This window comes from Nycticebus coucang, chromosome 9 (genome assembly GCF_027406575.1).
Source record: "Nycticebus coucang isolate mNycCou1 chromosome 9, mNycCou1.pri, whole genome shotgun sequence".
Classification (NCBI taxonomy): domain Eukaryota; kingdom Metazoa; phylum Chordata; class Mammalia; order Primates; family Lorisidae; genus Nycticebus; species Nycticebus coucang.
In genome coordinates this window covers 44,327,643-44,352,635 of record NC_069788.1, presented here as the reverse complement: position 1 = coordinate 44,352,635, position 24,993 = coordinate 44,327,643, and the positions used below count along the sequence as shown (strand labels likewise).

The 24,993-nt window shown below is 49.1% G+C and overlaps 2 protein-coding genes across 7 annotated transcripts in view; both read left to right on the top strand.

Annotated features, from left to right (window-relative positions):
* Positions 1–17,335, top strand: part of ZNF76 (zinc finger protein 76) — a 39,047-nt gene extending 21,712 nt beyond the window's left edge. For 2 of the 5 annotated variants that reach the window (XM_053603703.1, XM_053603702.1), the window contains exons 2-14: positions 658–826; positions 5,260–5,340; positions 5,431–5,508; positions 8,110–8,309; positions 11,414–11,527; positions 11,761–11,836; positions 12,410–12,535; positions 12,679–12,858; positions 13,651–13,884; positions 13,977–14,140; positions 14,806–14,970; positions 15,787–15,900; positions 16,469–17,335. In XM_053603703.1, coding sequence (XP_053459678.1) covers positions 754–826; positions 5,260–5,340; positions 5,431–5,508; positions 8,110–8,309; positions 11,414–11,527; positions 11,761–11,836; positions 12,410–12,535; positions 12,679–12,858; positions 13,651–13,884; positions 13,977–14,140; positions 14,806–14,970; positions 15,787–15,900; positions 16,469–16,573 — 1,710 coding nt within the window. In that variant the 5' untranslated portion in view covers positions 658–753 and the 3' untranslated portion in view covers positions 16,574–17,335. Of the gene's footprint in view, positions 1–657; positions 827–5,259; positions 5,341–5,430; positions 5,509–8,109; positions 8,310–11,413; positions 11,528–11,760; positions 11,837–12,409; positions 12,536–12,678; positions 12,859–13,636; positions 13,885–13,976; positions 14,141–14,805; positions 14,984–15,786; positions 15,901–16,468 lie in introns of those variants that run through there. The other 3 variants (XM_053603704.1, XM_053603705.1, XM_053603706.1) reach the window with 3 other exon arrangements.
* A 2,984-nt stretch (positions 17,336–20,319) lies between these two features.
* Positions 20,320–24,993, top strand: part of DEF6 (DEF6 guanine nucleotide exchange factor) — a 36,359-nt gene continuing 31,685 nt past the window's right edge. Inside the window, exon 1 of one of the 2 annotated variants that reach the window (XM_053603699.1) lies at positions 20,320–20,453. In XM_053603699.1, the coding sequence (XP_053459674.1) occupies positions 20,358–20,453 (96 nt within the window). In that variant the 5' untranslated portion in view covers positions 20,320–20,357. The remainder of the gene's footprint in view (positions 20,454–24,993) is intronic. The other variant, XR_008382638.1, reaches the window with a different exon arrangement.

Here is a 24,993-nt window from a genome sequence, read left to right as displayed (position 1 = left end):
TGACAAAGTTAGATTCTTGTGTCAAGGAAAAAAAAAAGAAGAAATGAATTGGAAACAGGAGTTTAGACATATGTTAAGAGACTCTTACTATAATTGTGAGGTGAGAGATGATACTTGCCTGAAAATAGATACCTAGACTTTTAAGGAAAAGGAGGACTCAAGAGTGACCCCCAAGGATTCTGGGAGATAGAGATGTCATTTCTGAGATAGGAGATACTGGAAGTAGAATAGCTCTGGGTGTTTGGGGGCATGCCGTGAGTTCTGTTGGAGACTGTGGATGTTCCCTGAGGATGGTCAGCAAGACTAGTGATGGTCAGTAAGACTAGAGATGCTAGAGTGGATTGTCAGTATAGTAGGATTGAATGCCTGCCTTCAATGGGGCTCTCTCCTAAGAGGAGCAAAATTGAAAGTGGGTTTTGGTCAGTGAGTTCATACTTTACAACCTATTTGACAAGCATGCTTTCTCTTCTGTGTTCAACTTTTAGAATTCTTAGATGTGTATATTTTGAACCTTTTTCATAAAAACTAGTATAGTTTACTAGTTTGTATATATTTTTACATGTCTTTTTTTTCTTGGCTAGCCTGATTAACTCCTTCCCTGCAAGTCCTTGCAATAGGAGGAAGCTGGGCAACTTATAAATCTGTCCATTTTCTCAGATTTGTGACCCAGAACAAAATCTCTGACCTCGGCTGTGGCTCTTGGTGCTGGCCAGAAACCAACTTCATGTCTCAGTACATGAGTAGCAGTTTGCCATGGAGAGCCTGGGGCTGCAGACGGTGACCCTTAGTGATGGGACAATGGCCTACGTCCAGCAGGCTGTCAAAGGTGAGTATTTGGAAGAATCTCAGTATCCTTCCCTGTCTCTCAACCTCTGGGAGTATCCCCTTCAGAAAGTCTCACCACCACCCTGCCCTCAGCTCTGCATGAGAATCTCCCGTGATACTGATGGAAAGAGAACTCTAAAATAAATATCGTCTAGGTAAGTTAGAAAGTCAGACTGTGGGAGCCAAGACCTCTCAAAGGCAGAATTCCTTACATGTAGTGAATAGTTCACAAATATTTCTGCAGTGGATGAACCCATTGCTGGTTATAACTTTTTGCTTTTCAAATATTCCCTGTCCAGTTTCTTATGCTTTCTAGAAGCAGTTCATCATCCTAATTCAAGCAAATTTAAGCATTCAAACTGTCTACTGAGCATCTACCTTGTATAAGATATTCTTTTAGGTTCAAAGGGGGAACACCCAAGCATAGATCTATGCCTTAGTCCAGCAGTTCTCAACCGGTGGGTCGTGACCCACAGGAACTGTATTAAAGGGTCGCGGCATTAGGAATGTTGAAAACCACTGCCTTAGTCCATCCACATTAGGAGTTGCCAGAAATAAAAATAAAGGGCACAGTGACTCACAACCTATAATCCTAGCACTCTGGGAGGCCAAGGCAGGCAGATCCGTTGAGCTCAGGAGTTCAAGATCAGCCTGAACAAAAGTAGGACCTCATCTTTACTAAAAATAACAAAAAATTAGCCTGGCATTGTGATGGGCACTTATAGTCCCAGTAGCTCAGGAGGCTGAGGCAGGAGGATCACCTTAACCCAGAAGTTTGAGGTTGCTGTGAGCTAGGCTGATGCCATGGCACTGTAGCCAGGGCAATAGAGTAAACCTCTATCTCAAAATAAATAAATAAAAGGCATACAGTTAAATATGAATTGCAGGTAAATGATGAATACTTTTGCAGTCCAAATAATGCATGAGATAGATATGTATAAACATGGGATTAAATACTAAAATAATACTATGTACTAAAAACATTGTCATCTATCTGAAATTTAGATTTACGTGGGCATCCTGAATTTAATCTGGCAATCTTACCCCTATTCTCATGGAACTTAAATCAAGGTAGATGTGGAATCAAAAGAAAGTGTTGTTGAAAGCAAGAACTGCAGGCGAGGGTCACTCCTTTCTTGCCAGCATCCCGTTTAGTTTCCATGCCTCAGTCTTACGCATGCCAGATGGCATTCATGTCTCCCTTGACATGTCTCTCTCTCTACTCTTTGCTTGGCCTCTTCTCGACTGAGCATCACAGTTCTAATGACCATATGTCATTGTAACATCACCTTCCTTCATTTCAATACATTGTCAGGATGTTTCCATTCCTAAGTTTACAGGAAAGTTGTTTATTGATTTCATTTTAAATTGTCTGTTTCCTGATGATGACTAAAGAGTCCCCTTAATCTCCTAGGTAAACTCTTTCCATATGCCAGTGTGTGAGGGTGCCTCTGTAAAGATGTCTTGGCCTTATTTTCTTGAGAATGGAAATTCTCTACAATACTTTTGAAGCCTAAAACCCTGTGTCTGCAGACTTCCTGCACAGGTCTTGCCCCTCTGGTCCTGTCTCACCAAAGGTGCAGTGGGATGGAAGAATTTAGAAACTCTAGGCAGGCCTATGTTTATTCCTTGGACCCATTTAGATGCCATGCCTCAGTCTTCCACTGCAAACTAGTGGTTGAATGAATGCATAAAAAGGAAGTGACTACACCTGGCCTGAGAAAGCTACTCTTATATATTTTTTTCTTATATCTGGGTCTCTTTGCCTCCCCCACCTCTCCCTTTATGACTCGTCCCTCTTTCTGGCTGTGTTCTCTGCCTCCTCTACAGTATTGCAGTGTGCTGCACTTGCACGCACGCCCAAATATACACACACTCACTACAGATTTCCCACTGAGTTGTCCTTTAGAGACCAGGACCACATTGTCCTGGTGAGCTTCTCTGAGGCTTTTGACTAAAGCACTTACATCTTTGTCAGCAGGCAACTCTGTATCTAGGCCCTACTTTGCCAGCAGGAAGCTCTAAAATTTTTTGAGACTTATCTATAATTGGATTGAACATAAAATATTCAAACTCCACACTTTGAAAGTGGAAGAAAATGTTACCAACAAATGCACTTGGATGTGTGGTCATCTCTCTGTAGTGGGTTACGTGCCTACAAGGCCCCCATTAGTCAGCTATTCTCCCCACCTGCTTCTGCACATTGTGGTCTCTGATCCAGTTAGAGGAAATAAAGTGGGTTAAAATTTTTCCTCACTCTTCTCAACATTTTGTTTCCTGTCTTGAAGCAATACCCACTCTTCTAGCAGTAGCTCAGCTAATGCTTTCAGAACCCCAAGTACTAATGTCCCTGACAAGACAGATAAAATATTAAAAATACGGGTAGCCTCATGCTTTCTGGGTGGAAGAGAAGAAAGTGGGTTCCTCCCCTTCATCTCAGCTGCCTTTCTTCTTATTTCTACTTTACCTACCTTCAGCTGGGTTGTAGGACTGTTAATGAGTCAATTTGGAGATTCCCCTGAATATCAGTAGAGATCTGGGCCAGAAGTAGCTCCTTGGTCCTTTTCCCACATCATTAAAGCTCAAATTCCTATACCAAAACTTCTAAAGACAGGGACACACAAATCACTTGTCATTAACTTTTTAATCTCCCTTTCTTATTTCCTTCATTCCCCCTCTCACTGGACACAGGAAGGGGACATCTAATTCTAATCCTGAGAGCCTTTTAGAAGTGCTTTCCAGTAAGATAAAAGAAGGATAATTTCCTAAGATGTTTGGAGACTTGTTAATTTTTACGCTGCTTGTTGTATTGCCTTAGGTGAGTCAATGTTTTTATTAGGAAGTTGAAAGGAAAATAAGAGCTCAGTGAAGGAAACATTACTCAACAGTGGCAGTGGAACAAGACCTGGGTGGATGCATAATAGTCCACATAGATTGGGGTTAGATGTGGCAGCTCACACCTGTAATCACAGCATTTTGGGAAGCTGAGTCAGAAGGATCACTGAGGCCAGGAGTCCAAGACCAGCCTGGGCAATATAGCAAGACTCCATTTCTTTTTTTTTTTTTGTAGAGACAGAGTTTCACTTTATCACCCTTGGTAGAGTGCTGTGGCATCACACAGCTCACAGCAACCTCCAACTCCTGGGCTTCAGCGATTCTCCTGCCTCAGCCTCCCGAGTAGCTGGGACTACAGGTGCCCGCCACAACGCCCGGCTATTTTTTGGTTGCAGTTCAGCCGGGGCCGGGTTTGAACCCGCCACCTAGGGTATATGGGGCCAGCACAGCAAGACTCCATTTCTAAAAAAATATTTTTAAATTTTTTAAAACCTCAGCCAGTTGGGCAGCACCTGTGGCTCAGTCGGTAAGGTGCTGGCCCCATATACCGAGGGTATAGGGTTCAAACCTGGCCCAGCCGAACTGCAACAAAACAATAGTTGGGCGTTGTGGCAGGCGCCTAGAGTCCCAGCTACTCGGGAGGCTGAGGCAAGAGGATCCCTTAAGCCCAGGAGTTGGAGGTTGCTGTGAGCTGTGTGATGCCACAGCACTCTACCGAGGGCCATAAATTGAGACTCTGTCTCTACAAAAAATAAATAAATAACTCAGCCAGTTTAGTAGTACACGTCCATAGTCCCAGCTACTTGGGAGTTTTGTTTTTTTTTTTTTAAGAGACAGAGTCTCACTTTGTTGCCTGTGGTAGAGTGCCATGGCATTACAGCTCACAGCAACCCTCCAGCTCTTGGGTTTAAGCAATTCTCTTGCCTCGACCTCCCAAGTAGCTGTGACTACAGGCACCTTGCACAACGCCCGGCTGTTTTTTTGTTGCAGTTTGACCAGGGCTGGGTTTGAACCCACCACCCTCGATATATGGGGCGGGCGTCCTACTCACTGAGCCACAGGTGCCACCCATACTTGGGAGGTTTTTAATAAGCTAAATAAGCTGTCCAAAGTCACATACCCAGTAAGAGGTAGAGCTGGAATTCAAACTCATCATTATTGCTTCTAATCACTGTGCTATACTGCTTGCCTTCTCAGGGGCTCAAGCTCTTGGCACACTGCCACAGGGAGAGAGTCAGGAGTGTATTTTGATTTTGTTAGTTTGAGTTATATCTGAATTTTGTCCCACTGGGCCTTTCCAGGTTTCAGGCAGCCTTTATTCACTATTTAGTTCCATCTAAACAGCTTACTGTTAGAAGTCTCTACTTTGCTGGGTGTAGGTAGAATAATAAATGAAATTGTTCCTCCTGTGAGTGGCTGGAAGGGAATCTATTAGGAGATGTGGGATTGCTGTAAGGAAAGATGTCTTCATCATCAGTGCCTTGAGGCCTAGGCCTCACAGATTACTGCTCAAAGATTCAAGTAGGCCTCTGCTAAAAATAGGTGGATATCTCTTAGCCTTCTGGACTGGGCCTCTTTCTCTCCATATCTACCTCATAGGAGAAAAGCTGCTTGAAGGCCAAGTGATCCAGCTTGAGGATGGAACCACCGCATACATTCACCAAGTGACAGTACAAAAAGGTGAGGGCACCCTGACACATCCCTTGAGGAGAGGAAGCTGGCAGCCCCCACTGAGGTATCAGAGAAAAACAGGCATTGCTTTCATTACAGAATCTCTCTCCTTTGAGGATGGACAGCCTGTGCAACTAGAAGATGGCAGTGTGGCCTACATACACCGCACACCCAAAGGTGGGATCACAGTCATACTGGTGGGGCAGGATGGTAGACAGAATTGGCAGAGGTTAGGGGTACACTGTGAAAGTTATGGTATAGACATGGGAGCTGTTGTCCCTAGGGTATACATTTGCTCACCTAGATTAGCTGCCTTGTCCATCTTCCCTGGTGCAGCCTACAGGTATACCTGTTTCTACCACCAGGAGGTGACTTTGGGGGACAATACCATGGGCCTTAATGGTGGCTTTGGCTCCAGCACAGCCACAGAATCTTAGAGCTTTAAATAGGACTCAGGGATGTCATTCAAGACTAGGAAAAAGAACTTAACTACCCTGTTTCCCCAAAAATAAGACAGTGTCTTATTTTAAGGTGTGCTCCCAAAGATGCGCTAGGTCTTATTTTCAGGGGACGTCTTCTCTTTACTTACAGGACCTACTTACTCCTGTAAGTAGGTCTTATTTTCGGAGAAGCAGGGTAATATTAATGAATGAAGCTCCTAAGGTGCTAGAAAATAGTGATTTATTCCTTCTACAAGTTGTTTCTTGAGTGACTACTACATGCTAGACATTGTGCTTGGTATGGAATATATAAGATAGAACAATGCCAGACATATTCCCTGCTTTCCTAGAATTTAGAAACAGAAGTGAAACAAGCTAGTCATTATAGACAGGGATCAGGCTTGGGGAGGGCTTTTGTGAGCTGATGTGTAAGGCATGAGATGGACTTAGCTAGGGGAAGAAGGATGGCAGGAAGAGTTCAGTATTCCAGACAGAAGGAACAGGATATGTAGGCCAAGAGCTGGAGAGAGGAAGAATGATCCATTCAAGGAGCTACGAGAAGCTAGAGCCCTGGGAGTGAAGGCAGAATGGCCAAGAGAAAGGCAGTACCAGTAAGCTCAGGGCTTGAGTGTCAGGCTAAGACCAGTAGGAAGTGTTGAACATACTAGACTCAGCGCCTGTGGCTCAAGTGGCTAAGGCACCAGCCACATACACCTGAGCTGGTGGGTTCAAATCCAGCCCGGGCCCGCCAAACAATGACGGCTGCAACCAAAAAATAGCCAGGCGTTGTGGCGGGTGCCTGTAGTCCCAGCTACTTGGGAGGCAAGAGAATCGCTTGAGCCCAAGAGTTAGAGGTTGCTGTGAGTTGTGATGCAACAGCACTCTACCCAGGGCAACAGCTTGAGGCTCTGTCTCAAAAAAAAAAAGTGTTGGACATGTTAACAATGTCAGTTTAGACAATTAGGTGACAATGACATTTGTGTCTTGCAGAGATCCCTCTGGATGCTGTGCTGTGTCAAGGGAACTAAAGGGGGAGGGGGCACTGTTCAGCAGGCTCTTGTCATCTAGACCAAGATGAGATGGCCCCCTGTTGGGTCTTCAGAGAGCTCATGAGTTCCCAGTTAGACCTCATCCTTAGGAAAGGCAGCCCCAGAAGGTGTAGTCACCAAGGTGCAATCACCAAGGTGCAGCTAGGCGTGGTGGTGCCTGTAGTCCCAGCTGCTCAGGAGGCTGAGGCGGTGAGGATCACTTGAGCGCAGGAGCTCAAGGCCAGCCTGAACAATATAGAGAGACCTCTGTCTCTTTAACAGAGTGAATCGGGCCATGCACAGTGGCTCACACCTGTAATCCTAACACTCTGGAAGGCCAAGGTGCGTGGATCACCTGAGCTCAGGAGTTTGAGACCAGCCTGCGCTAGAGTGAGACCCTGTCTCTTCTAAAGATAGAAAAACTAACTAAATGGGCATTGTGTGGCTCGGTACCTGTAGCTCAGCAGTTAGGGCACTAGCCACATATACCAGAGCTGGCAGGTTCAAATCCAACCCAGGCCTGCCAAACAACGACAACTACAACCAAAAAATAGCTAGGCGTTGTGGCAGGCACCTGTAGTCCCAGCTACATGGGAGGCTGAGGCAAGAGATTCACTTAAGCCCAAAAGTTTGAGATTGCTGTGAGCTGTGACACCACCATACTCTACCCAGGGTGACAGCTTGAGACTCTGTCTCAAAAAAATAAAAAAGAAATGGGCATTGTGTCAGGCACTTGTAGTCCCAGCTACTTGGGAGACTGAGGCAAGGGGATCATTTGAGCCACACAGTTTGAGGTTGCTATGAGCTATGATCCTACAGGACTCTATCCAGGGCACAGGGTGAGACTCTGTCCCCAAACATAAATCAATAAATACATAAAATAAAAAAGTGAATTGCCAGCTTGGTGCCTGTAGCTCAGCAACTAGGGCGCCAGCCATGTATACCAGAACTGGTGGTTTGGAATCTAGCCCAGGACTGCCAAACAACGACAATTACAATAAAAAAATAGCTGGGCATTGTGGCAGGCGCCTGTAGTCCCAGCTACTTGGGAGGCTAAGTCAAGAGAATAGCTTAAGCCCAAGAGTTGGAGGTTGCTGTGAGCTGTGATGCCACAGCACTCTACTGAGGGTGACAAAGTGAGACTCTGTCTCAAAAAAAAAAAAAGAAGAAAGTGAATCACCAATGAGGAGCCAGGAAAAACTGATGCTCAAACCCTCTTTGATGTGTGTACCTGTCACTAACATAAAGACAGTCCCAGCTTTATCTCTTCACCTTGTGCAGCATCAAGGCTAACCACATGTTCCCTATAGAGGGCTATGACCCCAGCACCCTGGAAGCTATCCAGTTGGAAGATGGCTCCACTGCCTATATTCACCACCCCGTGGCTGTGCCGTCAGACAGCACCATCCTGGCTGTGCACACAGAGGTGGGTTTGGAAGACCTGGCAGCAGAGGATGAGGAGGGCTTTAGTGCAGACACAGTGGTGGCCCTGGAGCAATATGCCAGCAAGGTGAGCACACAGAGCCTGATGATCTCTCGTCATTCTCTAGGTGGTGGGGCTTTGCCTCTTGGTCCTGTCAGAACTTCACCTTTCTAGAGGACAAGGATAGCCTTGCGCTTGGGCTTTGCCTGGGCTGCTCCCTTTGCCCGACCTTAGCTCCCCTGACTCATCTCTCACACATCATTGTCCAGGGTGTACATCACAGCCTGGGTGGGACCACTGACAATTGTTTATACTCATTCCTGTTATGCTGAAGACAGGAGGCTATTATAAGAACCACTGATACCGCGTGGGGGTAGTGGCTCATGCATATAATTCTAGCACACTGGGAGGCCAAGGTGGGAGGATCACTTGAGCTCAGGAGTTTGAGATCAGCTGGGCAAGAGTGAGACCTCATCTCTATAAAAATAGAAAAATTAACCGGGCATTGTGGTGAGTCCCTGTAGTCCCAGCTACTCAGGAGGCCGAGGCAAGAGGACTGATTGAGCCTGTGAGTCTGAGGTTGCTATGAGCTAGGCTGACTCCATGGCACTCTAGCCTGGGCAACAGAGTAAGACTCTGTCTCAAAAACCAAACCAAAACAACAACAACAAAAATAGTGACATTCTTATGGTGGGAAGTTAGGCCCAGCTTTACTTTGGCTGCTGCTATAATAGCCTGTGCTATCTAGAAAGCCCATGCCAGTGACCCTTTCCTCTCCTCTCCTCCCCTCCCTTCCCCTCCCATCCCCTCCCCTCCCATCCCCTCCCCTCCCTTCCGCTCTCCTCCCTTCCCCTCCCCTCCCCTTTTTCCTTTCTCCTCCCCTCCCCTTTTTCCTTTCTCCTCCCCTCTCCTTTTTCTTTTCTCCTGTCCTCTCCTTTTTCCTTTCTCCTCTCCTTTCCTTTCCTCTTTTTTTTTTTTTTTCTTTTTGAGATAGGCTCACTTTGTTGCCCAGGCTAGAGTGCCATGGTGTCAGCTTAACTCACAGCAACCTCAAACTCCTGGGTTCAAATGAGCCTCAGCCTCCCAGGTAGCTAGGACTACAGGTGCTCACCCTAACACCCAGCTCATTTTTCTATTTTTAGTAGCAGTGAGGTCTCACTCCTACTCAGGCTTGTCTCTAACTCCTCAGCTCAAGTGATCCTCCTGCCTTGGCCTCCCAGAGTAGTAAGATTACTGGGCATGAGCCATCTAGTCCACCAAGGTCCGATGTTCTTGTATTTATTTCATCTCTATGACCCATTTAGTCACTGGGAAAATAACCTCAGTAGGCAAGGACAAGGGCATGTGCAGTAGAACAGCTGGAGATCTTGGAATGCAAGGCCCACACAGTAGCTCAGTTGAAAAGAAGGTTCCTGGCTCTCTAAACATTAGTCAGTCCAACCTCTCTCTGTTGGAACTATGAAATTACCAGTGAGGGAAATAGCTCAGAGGTCTATGAGCTTTCCAATTCAGGGCTCTCCCTCCCTGGCCTGGACTGCAGAGCCTCAAGGTGGTTGTGGCAGAGCTCCCTGGAGTACTAATTTTACCCAAAGATTGGGGGGGAGTTTTTATACTGAAACTAGTGTGGCTGTATGGTAAGGAAAAAGGAAATCCTTGTATTTGTCCAAATGAAGCATAAAACTTTACAGGAGGCCACTCGGGGCTATGCCCACTTCTACTCCTATTCTTGGAGATGTATTTTAGAAACCAAATTTGAGACTTGCCACTGATGGAAAGAGAACTGGGTTTTATTTAAATCATGAGCCCTGAGATCTGTGCTGGCTCTGCACAGTTCTCCCTTGGGTGAGTCCCTGCCTCCCAGGCCTCAGCTATTCCTCTCTAATATGAAAACAGACTAGATGATCTCAGAGGTCACTTCTAGCCCTGATGTTCCTCAATTCTCTCAATTACCCCTGGAGCTAGTGAGACATGGTAGTGAAATCCAAGCACCTGCATGGGTTAGCCTGCCAAGCAGACTTGACCACCTGTGACCCTCCCCTCTACCCACCAGCCACTTAAGTGTCCATGAGACTTTGTCAGTTCCTTGACCCCCTGACCTGGAGCCTGAGTAGACAGACTTGCCGTGAGTTTGGCCTCACTCCTTTATCTGCCACTCACTATAACTTCTGGAGTTTAGTTTCAAGAGCTCCTGGAAAGACCAGTGTGATCCTGAAGCATTCCAGAAAAATGACTAAGGGACAGGCCCACAAGGATCCTTCCCAGGAAAGCAGAAGAGCAGTGAGGGCTTCCTGTGGCCAGGCACTGGTGTAAGACAGGTGGCTTTGGCAATGTCCCAGGAGAGAAGATGGGAGGAGCTGTCAGTTAGCTGAGTGCTGTCCTTTTTTGAGATAGTCTCACTATGTTGCCCCTTAGAGAGTGCTGTGGCATCACAGCTCATAGCAACCTCAAACTCTTAGGCTTAAGCAATTCTCTTGCCTCAGCATCCCAAGTAGCTGGGACTATAGGTGCCTGCCACAATGCCCAGCTATTTTTTTGTTGCAGTTGTCGTTTAGCGACCCAGACTGGATTTGAACCCACCAGCCCTGGTGTGTGTGGCTGGTGCCCTAACCACTGAGCTATGGGCACCAAGCCAGAGTGCTGTCCTTAGAACAGACTTCTAATGGGGACTACAGCCCTTTACCCTGGGTGCTTCTCATTGTGGCTACTTCACCCTGGCCCTGTGCCCTGCCAGATGAGCTCATCCCCACAGCAAGTCCCTTTATTAATGCCCCTCCTGTCAGAGGATGGAGGGATAAAGAGTTGCAGCCTCCTAGGTGTGTGTGGTTAAAAGGAGGGTTTCTGGCACTCAGCCCAATTCAAGCATGGCCTTTCAGACAACCTCTTTCCCCGCCCTGCCTAGCTGTCTAGAAAATATCCTTTCTTTCATAGCTGCCATAGTCTCTGTGAACTTTGGTCCTCCCTCTGACCAACAGAAATGGGTGGTGATGCCACATGCCAGCCCTGTTTTTTCTGAAGGCTGGCCCACATCTATCATCTATCTCCTATGTACCCATATCCTTTTGCCACAGAGGCCCCTGGTAGGCTTAACCTTGTTTATTGAGTCATAAGCTGGCAGCTGGGTCTTGCATCTCATCCCTCCCCTCTCATCACTGGGGAGAAAGTGTATAGGGATCCCAACATTATTTTCCCAGGTTCTGCATGATCAGATTCCCCATAATGGCAAGGGGCAACAAGTTGGAGACAGAGCATTCCGCTGTGGCTACAAGGGCTGTGGGCGTCTCTATACCACTGCTCATCATTTAAAGGTAAGGTTGTTGGCAGACACCTTTCGGCTCTGCCATATTCCCTTCCAGACCATAATTCTACCTTTCTAATTTGAGAACTGGTCCCTGCCCTCAAGGTGCTGTAGGGAAGAGATGAGTGAACAGAAATCTTACATGTGATGGGTACAGGAGGGAAGAGGATCAGGGCTCTAAAAACCAGAGACAACAGGTAATAGCCTTGTTTCTCTGAATTGTATGATTGCTTGTCCTCACAGGTGCATGAACGAGCTCACACAGGTGACCGTCCATACAGGTGTGACTTCCCCAGCTGTGGAAAGGCCTTTGCCACAGGTAACCTACCTGAATGGAAACCAAAGATAGACTACTTTCAGTTGAGGGTAGAGGGTTCTAAATCAACTCTGGGATCTTCCTGAAGGGATCCCAACATGAGGCTGCCTTCCTGGAGAAACTGTCATCAGAGTGTTCTCTCTGGAGGAAGGCTTGCTGCAGAAGTGAAAGATAGCATGGTCCAGGCCAACAGAAGGAGCCCAGAGGATTGGTAGAGAGACCCTGCCTCTTGTGTTAGCTCTGACACCAACCCACGATGGGCCATTGCATCTCTCTGGGCTTGTTTTCCCCTCTGTGAAATAAGGACCTTCATCCTGTTCCTTAAGTTTAAGAAGTTCTTTAAGTTTCCTCTCACGCTCATGTTCTGGAATGGCTCCAGCTGCCCCTAGAGAGGGAAGAAGGGCAAACTTGGCTTTTTCTTGGTGGGATAGAGGCAGACATAGGCTTTGTGAGCCAAAAGAGCTCTGGAGCCTCACAGAGCACACCTTAAGATGGAGAGGCCACTACATGAGGTGACAGTGGAGGATAAGGCCCCGCTGGATGCTCTTCTAACCCCTCTCTGCCATGTGCATGCAGGCTATGGGCTGAAGAGCCACGTACGCACCCACACTGGTGAGAAGCCATACAAGTGCACAGAGGAGCTGTGCAGTAAAGCCTTCAAGACTTCAGGAGACCTGCAGAAGCACGTCCGTACCCACACCGGTATGCTGGGCCCTGCCCACCCTCGCCCCATTCCCTGGGCAAACAGGACTCAACTCACTTTTCAGACTTAGATCTGGAGCCCAGTGCCATTCAGCATGGCCACCCCTCCCAAGTCACCCCTCACACACACCCCATTTGCACAGGTGAACGCCCGTTCCGGTGCCCCTTTGAGGGCTGTGGCCGCTCCTTCACCACCTCTAATATCCGCAAGGTACACGTGCGCACCCACACAGGCGAGCGGCCCTACACCTGTCCGGAGCCCCACTGTGGCCGTGGCTTTACCAGTGCCACCAACTACAAGAATCACGTTCGCATCCACACAGGTAGGCCAGTTGGCATACGAGGACCATCCCTTGATGCCCCAGCCCCTCTATTATAGGCTTCTGATCTAAGATACATTCTCAACTCCCAGTCCAGAATTCTTTTCTGTCAGCCAATTCTAGGCTGGTCTGGGGGTGGGTTATCCCTAGAACCACCATTTCACTTACAGTTAGCTTTTCCTCCATTTCCAGTTAGATCCAATCTGACAGGTATAGCTGTCAGCTCATTACCATCTTTTTGTACTCACCCTGAATCCTTCCACTCCAGCTAAGCTCTGGAGCAGAGGCCAGGGACAGTAATAATGGGGAAGAAACAGAGTGAAATGCTACCTTCAACTCCTCACCTCATCCCCTGCCCACTTGACTCCTTTGTATCCTCACCCTCCCCAGTGCTATGTCCCTCATCAACCTTCTGTGTTCTCTTAACTGTACATGTCCCCTCTCTTTCATCACTCCTGACACCTCATGATCTCTGTCTCCTGCCTCTCCTGTTCTCCACTCTCAATGCCCTGCTCCTCAGCCTTGCAAGCCTTCAGTGCCCACACCAGCCACTGCACTAGCCCGAGCCTTGCCCCATTTCCCTTTTCTCTCCACCTTGTCTCTGGGCTCGGTGGTTCCATACCTGTGTGCCATATTCCACTAGCCATCTCCCCCAACTCTGTCCATTCAGAGTCTCAGGTTACAGTGCCCCTGCTGCCTCTGGCTCGCCCTTTACCAGCCCTGTCACCCACCCCATCCCCTTAGTTTCCCCCTTGCCAGCCCCAGTTCCCACCCCTCACAGCCCAGTATCCCCAGGGGAGAAGCCATATGTTTGCACGGTGCCAGGCTGTGGGAAGCGCTTCACCGAGTACTCAAGCCTATACAAGCACCATGTGGTGCACACGCACTGCAAGCCCTACACCTGCAGCACCTGTGGAAAGACCTACCGGCAGACCTCCACCTTGGCCATGCACAAGCGCAGCGCCCACGGCGAGCTGGAGGCCACAGAGGAGAGCGAGCAGGCCCTCTATGAGCAGCAGCAGCTTGAGGGTGAGGGAAGTGGATGGGGCTAAGAGTGGGGACAAGCCGGGCCTCCCCATGGCATCCTGTGGCAGGTGTCAGCTTGGGCTCTCCTCTCCCAGCTGCCTCTGCCGCCGAGGAGAGCCCGCCACCCAAACGACCCCGCATTGCTTACCTTTCGGAGGTGAAGGAAGAGGGTGATGACATCCCAGCCCAAGTGGCCATGGTGACCGAGGAGGATGGGTCCCCCCAGGTGGCTCTGATCACTCAGGATGGTGCCCAGCAGGTACAGGCCCTGGAGGGCAGGGGTGGGGCTGGCCACTCTAGCTGACACTCTAGCTTTGTACTCTTGAGAGCTCTGAGGGACCCTGAAGTTCTGACAGCCCCACCTCCACCCAGCTTCCAGTTATAGCTTTATGGATCTCAGAGAGCTGAGCCTGAGGGGACCACATTTTTGAGCGCAGTCCCTCCTCCTCTCATGATTTTTGCTCAGTCTCTGGGACTTCTGGGACACATTTAGTAGTTTCTGTCTTTACTTGGGGGCTTATAGGTCCTGATCATCTGTTTAGACACTTGGATGTCCTTCTCAAGAGAGGCATACCAGTATAGGGGCTAGAGCATGGAGTGGGATTTAGCAGCCTTAGCACCAGTATACTAGCCAGCTGTATAACTTGACTCTTGTCAGCAGCCTCACTGTGAAATGAACCTGTGCCTTCTAGAGTTGTGTTGAGGATGACATCAGGTGAAGAGTAGTCTGTGGAGTTCTTCTAGTGTAGCCACTCTTGGCAACCTTGGACCTTTTTTTTGATTGTCCTCCTACCCCTTCCACTCTTAGGATACTTCTGACTTACCAATAAGCCAACCACGTGCAGGAGAACAGATACATCCTCCTTAGGGGCTTTCACCCCTCCACTGACATTCCCAGCTCATCTTCTCCCCTTCTGTTGGTAGGTGAGCCTCTCCCCAGAAGACCTGCAAGCCCTGGGGAGTGCCATCAGTATGGTGACCCAGCACAACAGCACCACCCTCACCATCCCCAGTCATGATGATGACCTGGCCACATCTGGCACACATACGGTCACCATGGTCAGCGCCGATGGCACCCAGACGCAGCCCGTATGACCAGGCGGTTTGCTTGGGGTTTCTTAGTCTCTTGTCATTCCTTTTCAGAGGGTGGTCACTAAAGTGCAGGTTAAACTAGTCAAGCCTTCTTACAAGGACAAAGATTCCCCACAAAAAGAGGATCTTCCCCACATCCCCTCTGGACCATTATTAAAACATTTGACTGGGATTTAAGAGACACTTTCTAAATCTCAGTCTACCCCTAATTTGCTTTGTGATCTTAGGCAAGTCACTTTTCCCTGGATTTTGGTCCATTTCCAAATGAGAGGATTTAATTATCTCTGTGTTGTTTTTTTTTTTTTTGTAGAGACAGAGTCTCACTTTATGGCCCTCAGTAGAGTGCCATGGCATCACACAGCTCACAGCAACCTCCAACTCCTGGGCTTAAGCGATTCTCTTGCCTCAGCCTCCCAGGTAGCTGGGACTACTACAGGCGCCCACCACAAGGCCCGGCTATTTATTTTTTTTTTTTGGTTGCAGTTCAGCCTGGGCTGGGTTTGAACCCGCCTCCTCGGTATATGGGGCCGGCGCCTTACCGACTGAGCCACAGGCGCCGCCTCTCTGTGTTTTTTTTTTTTTGTAATAGCTCTGTCCTTCTGTTATTAAAAATCTCTAAAGTAAATTGAGTTCTGAGAGAAAAAAACAATCTACTTATCTCTGAGCCCCAAGCTAATTAATCTGACCCATATAGTTTTATCCATTCCCTTCTGGGAAGTTCCCAGCCGCCTTGCTTGGAGACATTTTCACTTCACTGGGGAGGAGGGAGAGTAGTGCAGGTGAGTTGAAAGACTTCATTCTCCTATTTTTTAGGTCACAATCATTACCTCTGGGGCTGTGGTGACTGAGGACTCAAGTATAGCGTCCCTTCATCATCAACAGGTGGCACTGTTGGCCACAGCCAATGGAACACACATTGCCGTGCAGGTGGGTAGAAGTCTGGAAGAAAGTGTATCCCACGTCCAGAAAAGGAAACAAGGGAGAGAAGGGAATTAGTTGGGGATCTTGAAGAGAAGGGCACCTGGCTTAGAAAGAGCCCATTTCAGAGGACAAACAGCTTTCTGCCTACATCCGTGCATCTGCCTCAGTCTTTCTTGGCTGAGGCAGAATGGTGAAGTCCCTTCCAGCCTTCAGGATAACTCTGATGGAGATGGCAGTCCACCTTTGGTCCAAGCCCTTCATCTCTTTGTGTGTCTGTTTATTCATCTGAAAAATAAGGAGGCTGAAGTAGGCTATCATTAAGGGTCTCTCCAGTCAGTCAGTCTCCTCCTGTGAGCAAGCAGGTCTCTCTTGACACCAGCCCATTCCATGGCTCCCTAGCCATGCCTAGTAAATTTACCCTGTCAGTAAACTTCCTGTTTATTGGAGCCCTGCTAAGTGCTCAGCATGTGGATGGATAGAGGACATTAAAATAAGTAGGCCACACATACTACCAAACTTGAATCTATGAGGAAGGGTCTTACTCTCTCCTTCCTTCTACATTTCTTCTCCACAGCTGGAGGAGCAGCAGACCTTAGAGGAAGCCATCAGTGTGGCCACTGCTGCCATGCAGCAAGGGGCTATGACTCTGGAGACAGCAGTGTCGGAGAGTGGCTGCTGAGCCCAAGAGGGCTAGAACTTACACCATGTTAGAAAAGGCGTCACGCTACACGATGCCACAGAGGCATTCTTGCCTCCAAGGGCTGGCACACATGGAATGTGGCCACATAGGTCTCTGAGGCGAGAAGACAGCAAGAAAATGACCTCACTGATGAGGGCCCCACCCAAGAGGAAGGCCAGGCAACTGAAGTCAGAGAAGCACGTCATCCTCAGGAGCTGAGGAGAACGAGCCTGATCACCAGGCTGCACTTGGGATACCCTCCCCTCAAAATTGATGGGGTGACCACTCCTAGAGAACATTCTTCCTCCCCTCAGTCTTCTCCCCTTCTCAGGTGGAGATCCGGGTTGCTGTGGGGACTGGCCGTCCACCCTGACTGGTCATTGCCCACCAGGAGAGAGGGCAGGCAGCTCTTCAGCCCAGTGGGAGCAAAGCAGGCCTAGCCCTGCCCTCCCAGCAATAACCATTTCCTGTGAGGCCAGCCATGATGCCTGGCTACTTGGCACAGGGGATTCTGCCACCACAGTCAGAATTAATTCCTCAGGGGCCTATGGCTGGAGAAAAGGTACCCAGCCCCCACTTTCCCCCCTACTGCCTCCCAACCTCTCTGTGGCAGAGAGGCAGGGAGCAGCCCTGTACAGAGATTGCAGGGGATTGGGTTTAATTTGTTTTTTAAATCCATTTTGATAATTTTCTTTTTCCTGCTCTGGGAGGTGGTGGCAACAAATGGGTGAATGAGTATTTAATAAAAGTTTCAAGTTTCTACCTGGCTTCCTCCATCCTTTCAGCTCTGGGCCCTGGTGGCAGGGCTGGTCAAGTTTGTGTGTGAAAACTCAGTGCCTGAGTAGTTGGGGGGCTGGCCTACAGGGCTGGTCAAGTTTGTGTGTGAAAACCACACACAAACTCAGTGCCTCAGTAGTTGGGGGGCTGGCCTACAGGGACACAAGTAGGAGAAAGGCCTCATATCAGATAAGCCCTGGTAACTACTGGTGGCTTCCAGCCCTCAGCTGAGCAGGTGGGCTCCAGGGTAGCCACTGCGTACAGATTCTGACTGAATGTCAGGCCTCAGGGTGATTGGGCTGGAGAAACTCTTCTATTTTGTGAAATGTAGTAAGAGGCCCTGCAGACCCAGCCACCACCCAACCACACATAGTCATTTGCTCCAAGAGGGCAAAGCCCTAGGTTAGAGTGATGTCAAGGTTACCAAGGTTCAAGGAGTAGAATCTGATGCTTCTGGTGTTGGAAGTCCTGGCTCTATTACTCAGCTCTGAGGGTGCTTGCCTTGGTAGCTAGGACTGTGCTGTGGGATTTCAAAGCCACAGTCAGATCCCACTGAAAAGTGACTTGGTAAGACCTGATTGGCCCCAGAAGGGGGAAGGGATGCAGGGAAAGGCACTGGATGGAAAACAACTCCGTTAGGAACATTGCAGGAATTGGAGGTGCCTCTTTTTCTCACTCCACTGTGATGGAAGTTCATAGGCCCCTTGCTGCCACCCAGGATTGGAACTCCCTTCTCCTACCCAGGCATGTTCTCCTAGGATGCCTAGAAAGCTCCCATTTACTCTTGCCTCCAGCTACTTGGGAAGAGAGGCCTCCAGGGAGGCAATATCTCAGAATTGGCCCGAGCATATGTCTTCAACATCCATGCCACTCCTGGTGTGCCCATCCCAGTCCTCATGGGCACTGGATCTAAAGAAATGGAAGGGCGGCACCTGTGCTTCAGTGAGTAGGGCACCGGCCCCACATACCGAGGGTGGTGGGTTTGAACCCAGCCCTGGCCAAACTGCAACAAAAAATAGCCAGGCATTTGGCGGGCGCCTGTAGTGCCAACTACCCGGGAGGCTGAGGCAAGAGAATCGCGTAAGCCCAGGAATTGGAGATTGCTATGAGCTATGACTCCACGGCACTCTACCAAGGGTGACAAACTGAGACTATCTCCCCACCCCCCACAAAAAAAAAAAAAAGAAATGGAAGCACTGACTGGAAGGGTCTCAAATGCCAAAACTACTACCACCAAGACCCTGGAGTTTAGGGCAGCTAAGCCCAGAATGGGAGGGGCTCTGAATGTCTTTCAAGCCAATGCTGAGGGCATAGGGAGCCAACACATTAAGTGACAAGCCCCCCTGAAGTGGAGAAGTGCACTGGCACAGTTCCTTCTCCAACTATGTTATGTTGCCTTTGTTTTCTTCCACTTGAGTAGAGCCCCACCACCACAGTAATATGTGGCATAAAAAGAAATACTTTAGATTCACTGCCTGTGGCTCAAGTGGCTAAGGCACCAGCCACATACACCTGAGCTGGCAGGTTCGAATCCAGCCCAGGCCACCAAACAACAATGACGGGTGCAACCAAAAAATAGCCAGGCGTTGTGGTGGGCACCTGTAGTCCCAGCTACTTAGGAGGCGGAGGCAGGAGAATCGCTTGAGCCCAAGAGTTTGACTTTGCTGTGAGCTGTGATGCCACAGCACTTTACCCAGGGTGACAACTTGAGGCTCTGTCTCCAAAAAAAAAAAAAAAAAATACTTTAAGGCCGGGCTCGGTGGCTCACACCTATAATCCCAGCACTCTGGGAGGCCAAGGCAAGTTGATTGCCTGAGCTCACAAGTTTGAGACCAGCCTGAACTAGAGGGAGACCCTGTCTCTAAAAATAGCTAGGCATTGTGGCAGGCACCTATAGTCCTAGCCACTTGGAAGGGTGAGGCAGGAGGATCGCCCAAGAATTTAAGTTTGCTGTGAGCTAAAGATGCCACGGCACTCTACCAAGGATGACCAAGTGAGACTCGGTCTCAAAAAAAAAGAGGCTCAGTGCCCATAGCTCAGTGGGTAGAGTGCTGGCCACATACACGGAAGCTAGCTGGCTGGAGCCCAGCCCGGGTCTGCTAAACAACAAACAACTAAAAAAAGTAGCCGGGTGTTGTGGCAGGCACCTGTACTCCCAGCTACTCAGGAGGCTGAGGCAAGAGAATGGCTTAAGCCCAAGAATCTTAGGTTGCTGCCACAGCACTCTACCGAGGGCAACATAGTAAGACTCTGTCTCAAAAAAAAAAACGGAAAAAGAAACCTTCTTCACCAATGAGGAAACTGCTCAGTGAGGTTTGGTAATTTTTGTTGTTGTTTTGAGACAGAGTCTCACTGTGTTGCCCTTGGTAGAATGCCAGAGCATCACAGCTCACAGCAACCTCTAACTCTTGGGCTTAAGCAATTCTCCTGCCTCAGCCTCCCAAGTAGCTGGGACTACAGGCTCCTGCCGCAACGCCTGGCTATTTTTTTGTTGCAGTTGTCATTGTTGTTTAGCAGGCCCACACCACGTTCGAACCCGCCTACCTTGGTGTATATGGCCAGTGCCCTAACCACTGTGCTATGGGCACTTAGCAGAGGTTTGGTAATGTATCCAAATCCTCCCTCCTGATAAGTGGAATCTGGACTGGACATCCCAGTCTGTCTGACTCTGAAGTTGGGATGGGCTTTCTTTTTCCCTCAACTAGCTGCCTATGGAAGCCTCAGAAGGCCTTGGGGCTGAGGAGACTGCTAGAGGGACCTCCGTGCCCAGGCAGCCAGGCCAATACAGAATGAGGGCTCTAGCTCTCTGAGAGTTGATCCCCAGTTCCCATGCAGGGAGTGAGGCGAACTGACCAGCAGACAAGACCGTGCAGTACGGGGCACCAGAGTGAGCAGACAGGTGGAGCTCTTGCTCTGCCATACTCCTCTGTGGTCTCTGCAGCCGTTTGCATTTCCTGAAACCGGATCTTAGTATCAGAGTCACCCTGGCCAGGCGGGTGCCTCAGCCATGGCCCTGCGCAAGGAGCTGCTCAAATCTATCTGGTATGCCTTTACTGCGCTGGATGTGGAGAAGAGTGGCAAGGTCTCCAAGTCCCAGCTCAAGGTGAGGGGCACTGGGGCCCAGGGGAGGCTAGCAGACATACCACACCAGACCCTGCTGCCTGGGAGTCCGGCATCGGCATCGGTGTGAACACTGTGCTGCTCTACTCCCAGGGCACCCAGGCATCCGGCAGCCCATGTCTGCGGGGGGAGCAGCACTGGTAACTGGGTAAACACAGGCTGGTAGAGGCTGCTGCCAACCATCCAGAGGCCCTACTGGAGTGTGTGCAGCTCCATTGCCTAGAACCCAGCTCCCCATTGAAGGGGTGGGAGACACTGTGGGGTTCTGAGGGCCATGAGCCAGGCCACATCCCAGACTCTGTGTGATGAGTACACACATCTCAAAGTCATGCTTGGGCATGCAGCCTGCTCCTTGCTACTTCCTCCTGACTTTCAAGAGAGACAGTTAGCTGGTACTTGTCAGTCACTTCCTCTGATGCTGAGAGAGTGGCATTCAGGTCCTCCCCAAATCCTGAACCAGTCTGTCCTGATGAACTGTGACCCCCTCATGTGATACAGAGCTGGAGAGGGGCAAGGACTAAGGACTGAATTATACAGCTATACTTACAAACCCCAGGTTGGGAAACTATTAGCTTAGGCATGGAGAATTCGAATCAGGGCAGCCTGGAATCTGAGCCCAGGAAAAGCCCCATCAATGATTGTCTTCTATCATCTGGTCTAAACAATTCTTGAGAAGCCCAGTCCTTCTCCTTCTTCCTCCAGTCTTTGGTTAGTACTGCCTTTTCTACCCTGGTTAGGGAGAAAGCAAGGCCCTAGGTTGCTAGAACCAGGGAGCCTTGGGGGAAAAGGAGCAAGGCAGGTCTTAAGGTCCATCCATTCATTCTGTGAATAGCTGATTGAGTACTCTACAGGAAGTTCTATACCCCAGATGAGCCTAGGCCCTAGATTCCTGGTGTCTCCCCTGAACCACCCCTCCAAAGGAGGGGTACAGTCTCAAGGAAACCTCCATTCTTTTTTGTTTGTTTGTTTGTTTTTGGGAGACAGAGTTTTACTCTGTTACCCAGGCTACCATGCCATGGCATCATAGCTCACAGCAACCTCAATTCCTGGGTTCAAGTGATCCTCCTGCCTCAGCTTCCTGAGTAGCTGAGACTTCAGACACAGCCACAATGCCCAGCTAATTTTTCTTTTTTATTAAGCATTCAAATTTTTCTATTCTTAGTAGAGATGGGATCTTGTTCTTGCTCAGGCTAGTCTCAAACTCCTGAGCTCAAGGCATCCTCCCACTTTGGCCTCCCAGAGTGCTAGGATTACAAATGTGAGCCACTATGCTGGCCAAAACCTCCACTCTTAATAACCAAGGTGGGACAAAATAGGCATCATGCCCCACCCACATCCCAAACCCCCACTTTGCTGGACTTGGAACTGATGAAGTTGGATATCCCAAACTGGTTCTATGCTACAGTCTATCTCTTAGCCAGATTTCTGGGTAATGAATCATTTTTTACTCTCCTATGAAGGAGAACCCACTACTACCTTTTGTCACTTGGGGAGTACCTCCTAGCAGACAGGTTCTTCCTTATACCCTATTAAAATCCCCTATATTGCAGATCAGGTCATCTAGTTGGGTCCTCAGTATAGGTAGAAGAAGAGTTAATCATCTGGAGTCCATCCCTGCAGACTTTGTGCCCCACCTCACTTCCCACCCTGCCCCTTTAATATCTTGCTGGGACAATACCAGCCCCCAGGGCTTGTTGCTTCCAAGGTACCATTTTCCACCTCTCCATTACCTGTTGCTCCTGAGATCTCTCCAAGCTCTCTGTGCCCCTTACATGGGGAGGAGGGTACAGTCTTTAAGTGGTTCAACTTTTGCTGGTGCCATTAGCCAGTAAGACCTCTCTGCTTGAGCCTCTGTCTAGGCCTCTAACTAGACTGATAATCACTCCCCCACCTCCACAGATTGAGTATTTCTGGGGAAGATTTCATGGAGAGCTTGCATACTTGAACTGTCTATGTACCACATCACAATTCAAAGTGAGCCCACTGTCAGCAACATCTCTGGTTACAAAGGATCAGCAGTAGATTTCACCCCTGCTTGACATAAAACTTGTCCACTCTGGAAACCTGAGCTAACAGTGGGAGTCTGAGGGCCAAGTAGAGGTGGGGCAGAAATGGCAGAGCTCCTGTCACAGGAGAGAAGGCTGGGGCAAGCACATCTCCCCCAGGCCCATAATGGTGGATGCTGAAAAGGGAGGAAGTAGTGATAGTGTTGGGGGTGGGGATTCCGGAATGTCAAAGGAGTAATAGAGAAGTGGTCAAAAGGCAGCAGAAGCAGCAGATGAGAGAGATATGTGAGTGAGGCCCACTCCCTGCTCTGAAAAGACTTAGAGACGAGGAAAAAGATCTTGGGGTTAGCCTGTTCCTACTGAAACTGTCCTCAATTGGAATCAGGCAGGAGACCTGCACCAGCCCAGGGCAAGCTATGTCTGTTTGTGACAGTTGCCGCTTCTCCCCTGACGTGTTGGTAGAGGGGCTGCTGTGGCTGCCTGGGCAGATGAGGCCAGAGAGAGAAGGAGGAACAGCAAGTCCTGGAGAAGAGAAGGCTTGGGGGAAACCAGATGCATATTCCTCTTTGAATTCTTGCAGAAAATGCAATGGCTTTCATGCAGCTGGATTGAGAACAGTGAAAATAGACCAATAGAAATGACATTTCAGCATAGGATGGATTTAGGTTGAACACAAAATTTCCTAGGAGTTGAGGGCCGTGAGTTTTTGCTGTGTCCTCAGAACCGCTAAAAAATTTTAGGAATGAGTAGTCATCCTGACAGAGGGCTGTAGAGAGGGAAATCCTTGGGAATAATGGGTTTCTTAATGGCTGCATCCTCTTCCTCAGGAGAAGGGCTTTGATTTTAGGCCAAGTGGAGAATCAGCTGAGAATGTGGCCTCTCCCTCCCTGACTACCAAGCTGGGGTAGGGGAGGGGGCTATGGAAGGCTTAGTGAGTCTCTGGCTTGATGGGGACTTTAGGAGGCTGCAGGTCTACTGCTTCCTCTTGACTGGCAGGAGGGGGGGAAGGGAAGGAAGAGGTGCAGGGGCCTCAGACTTCTGAGCCTCCAGCTAACATGTAGGATAGTGCTGAAGCCCAGGGAGAGTCTCTTTTCCACTGAGAGTCTCTGAACTTCAGGTTCTGCCTCCTCTGGAGAGGAAAAACAATCTTCTCCTTAATGGAGGAAAAGTTAAGAAGAACTCCAGTCTGGCTTTGCCCTGACCCCTCCATGCTGCTGGTCTCCTCAGGCCAGGGTGTGGGATGAGGAGGGGAGGATGATTCAATGATGTGCAGAGCCCTTGATGCAGAACCACATGGGCTTGGCTCTATACTGCTCCCCATCTGGCTGATCTTGAGCAAGTCACTGCCCATTCTCTGAGCCTCTAGTTTCTCCTCTATAAACCAGGAGTGCTGAACTGGGGGTGGCCAAGCCATCCAGCCAACCTACGGAAATAAATAAACACTGTACATCAAGTAGGCGAAATTGGTCCTTGATGCAGCCTCTTTTTTTCCCTTTTCTGGGCCTCTGTTTTTCCTTTGATGCCCCCACACAACCCCTCCAGCCCCTTTTTGTTCTTAGCAGGTTACACATCTAATCCAGAGATTCCCACTTTCTTAAAGTAGTGTGAGCCACCGTGGATGGCTCCTACTGACTTATTCTCATTAACATGGACCCGACACCTTCCCTGATCCCCACTTGTGAATTTTTAGAGGACTCCAAGTCCCTGGAAGATAACTACTCCCTCACATGCCTCCAGAAGAAAGAGCCTTTCAAAGGTCAATGGCTGCTAACCCAAAGGTCAGGGGCTAAGGAGATGGGTGTGGGAGAATGTGGAGTCCCCTCCAAGACAGCCCAAATGGCGGCTTATAAAAAATACAGACACCTGGACCCCACCCCTGGAAACTCTGAGTCAGTAGATCTGGGCGGGGTGGGTGTATTTCAGTTTCACCAGCTCCTGGGTGATTCTGATGCTCAGCCAGGGCCAATCCAGTGATGAGATCACAAGCAGGGCTTTGGAACCAGACCTTGGGCAAGACTTCACCTCTCTGAGCCTAATTCTCTCCTCTGTAAAATGAGGATAATGAGAGTTCTGGCCTCCAGGGCTGACTGATTGAGATCTGCAATTGAGCTCCTGCTCACCCCTCCTCCACCCTTGCCATTTCCTTTCCAGCATGAGTCCTCCCCTAGTCACACCCTCTCTCCACCCCCAACTCCTACCCACAACGGGCACAGGAAGCCTGCGGAAAGCTCTGGGGAGAGGCCCGAGTCCTGAGTGCCTGGAGCCTTTAATTCCTCCTTGTCCTCAGATCTGACGGTTTGTAGAGGTCAGAGTCTCTGCCTCGCTTCAGAGTCTAATGGCAAAAGGTGCAGGTGAGGGAATGGGTTAATAGGTCTTAGAACAGTGTCTTTCAACCTTTTTTTATCTCAAGGCACACTTGAACCTATAGTTAAACTTCCACGGCACACTGAAATTATGTTGATCAAAACAAAGAAAGAAATAGTAAAAAAAATGGAAAAAAAGAATATACTTACCATG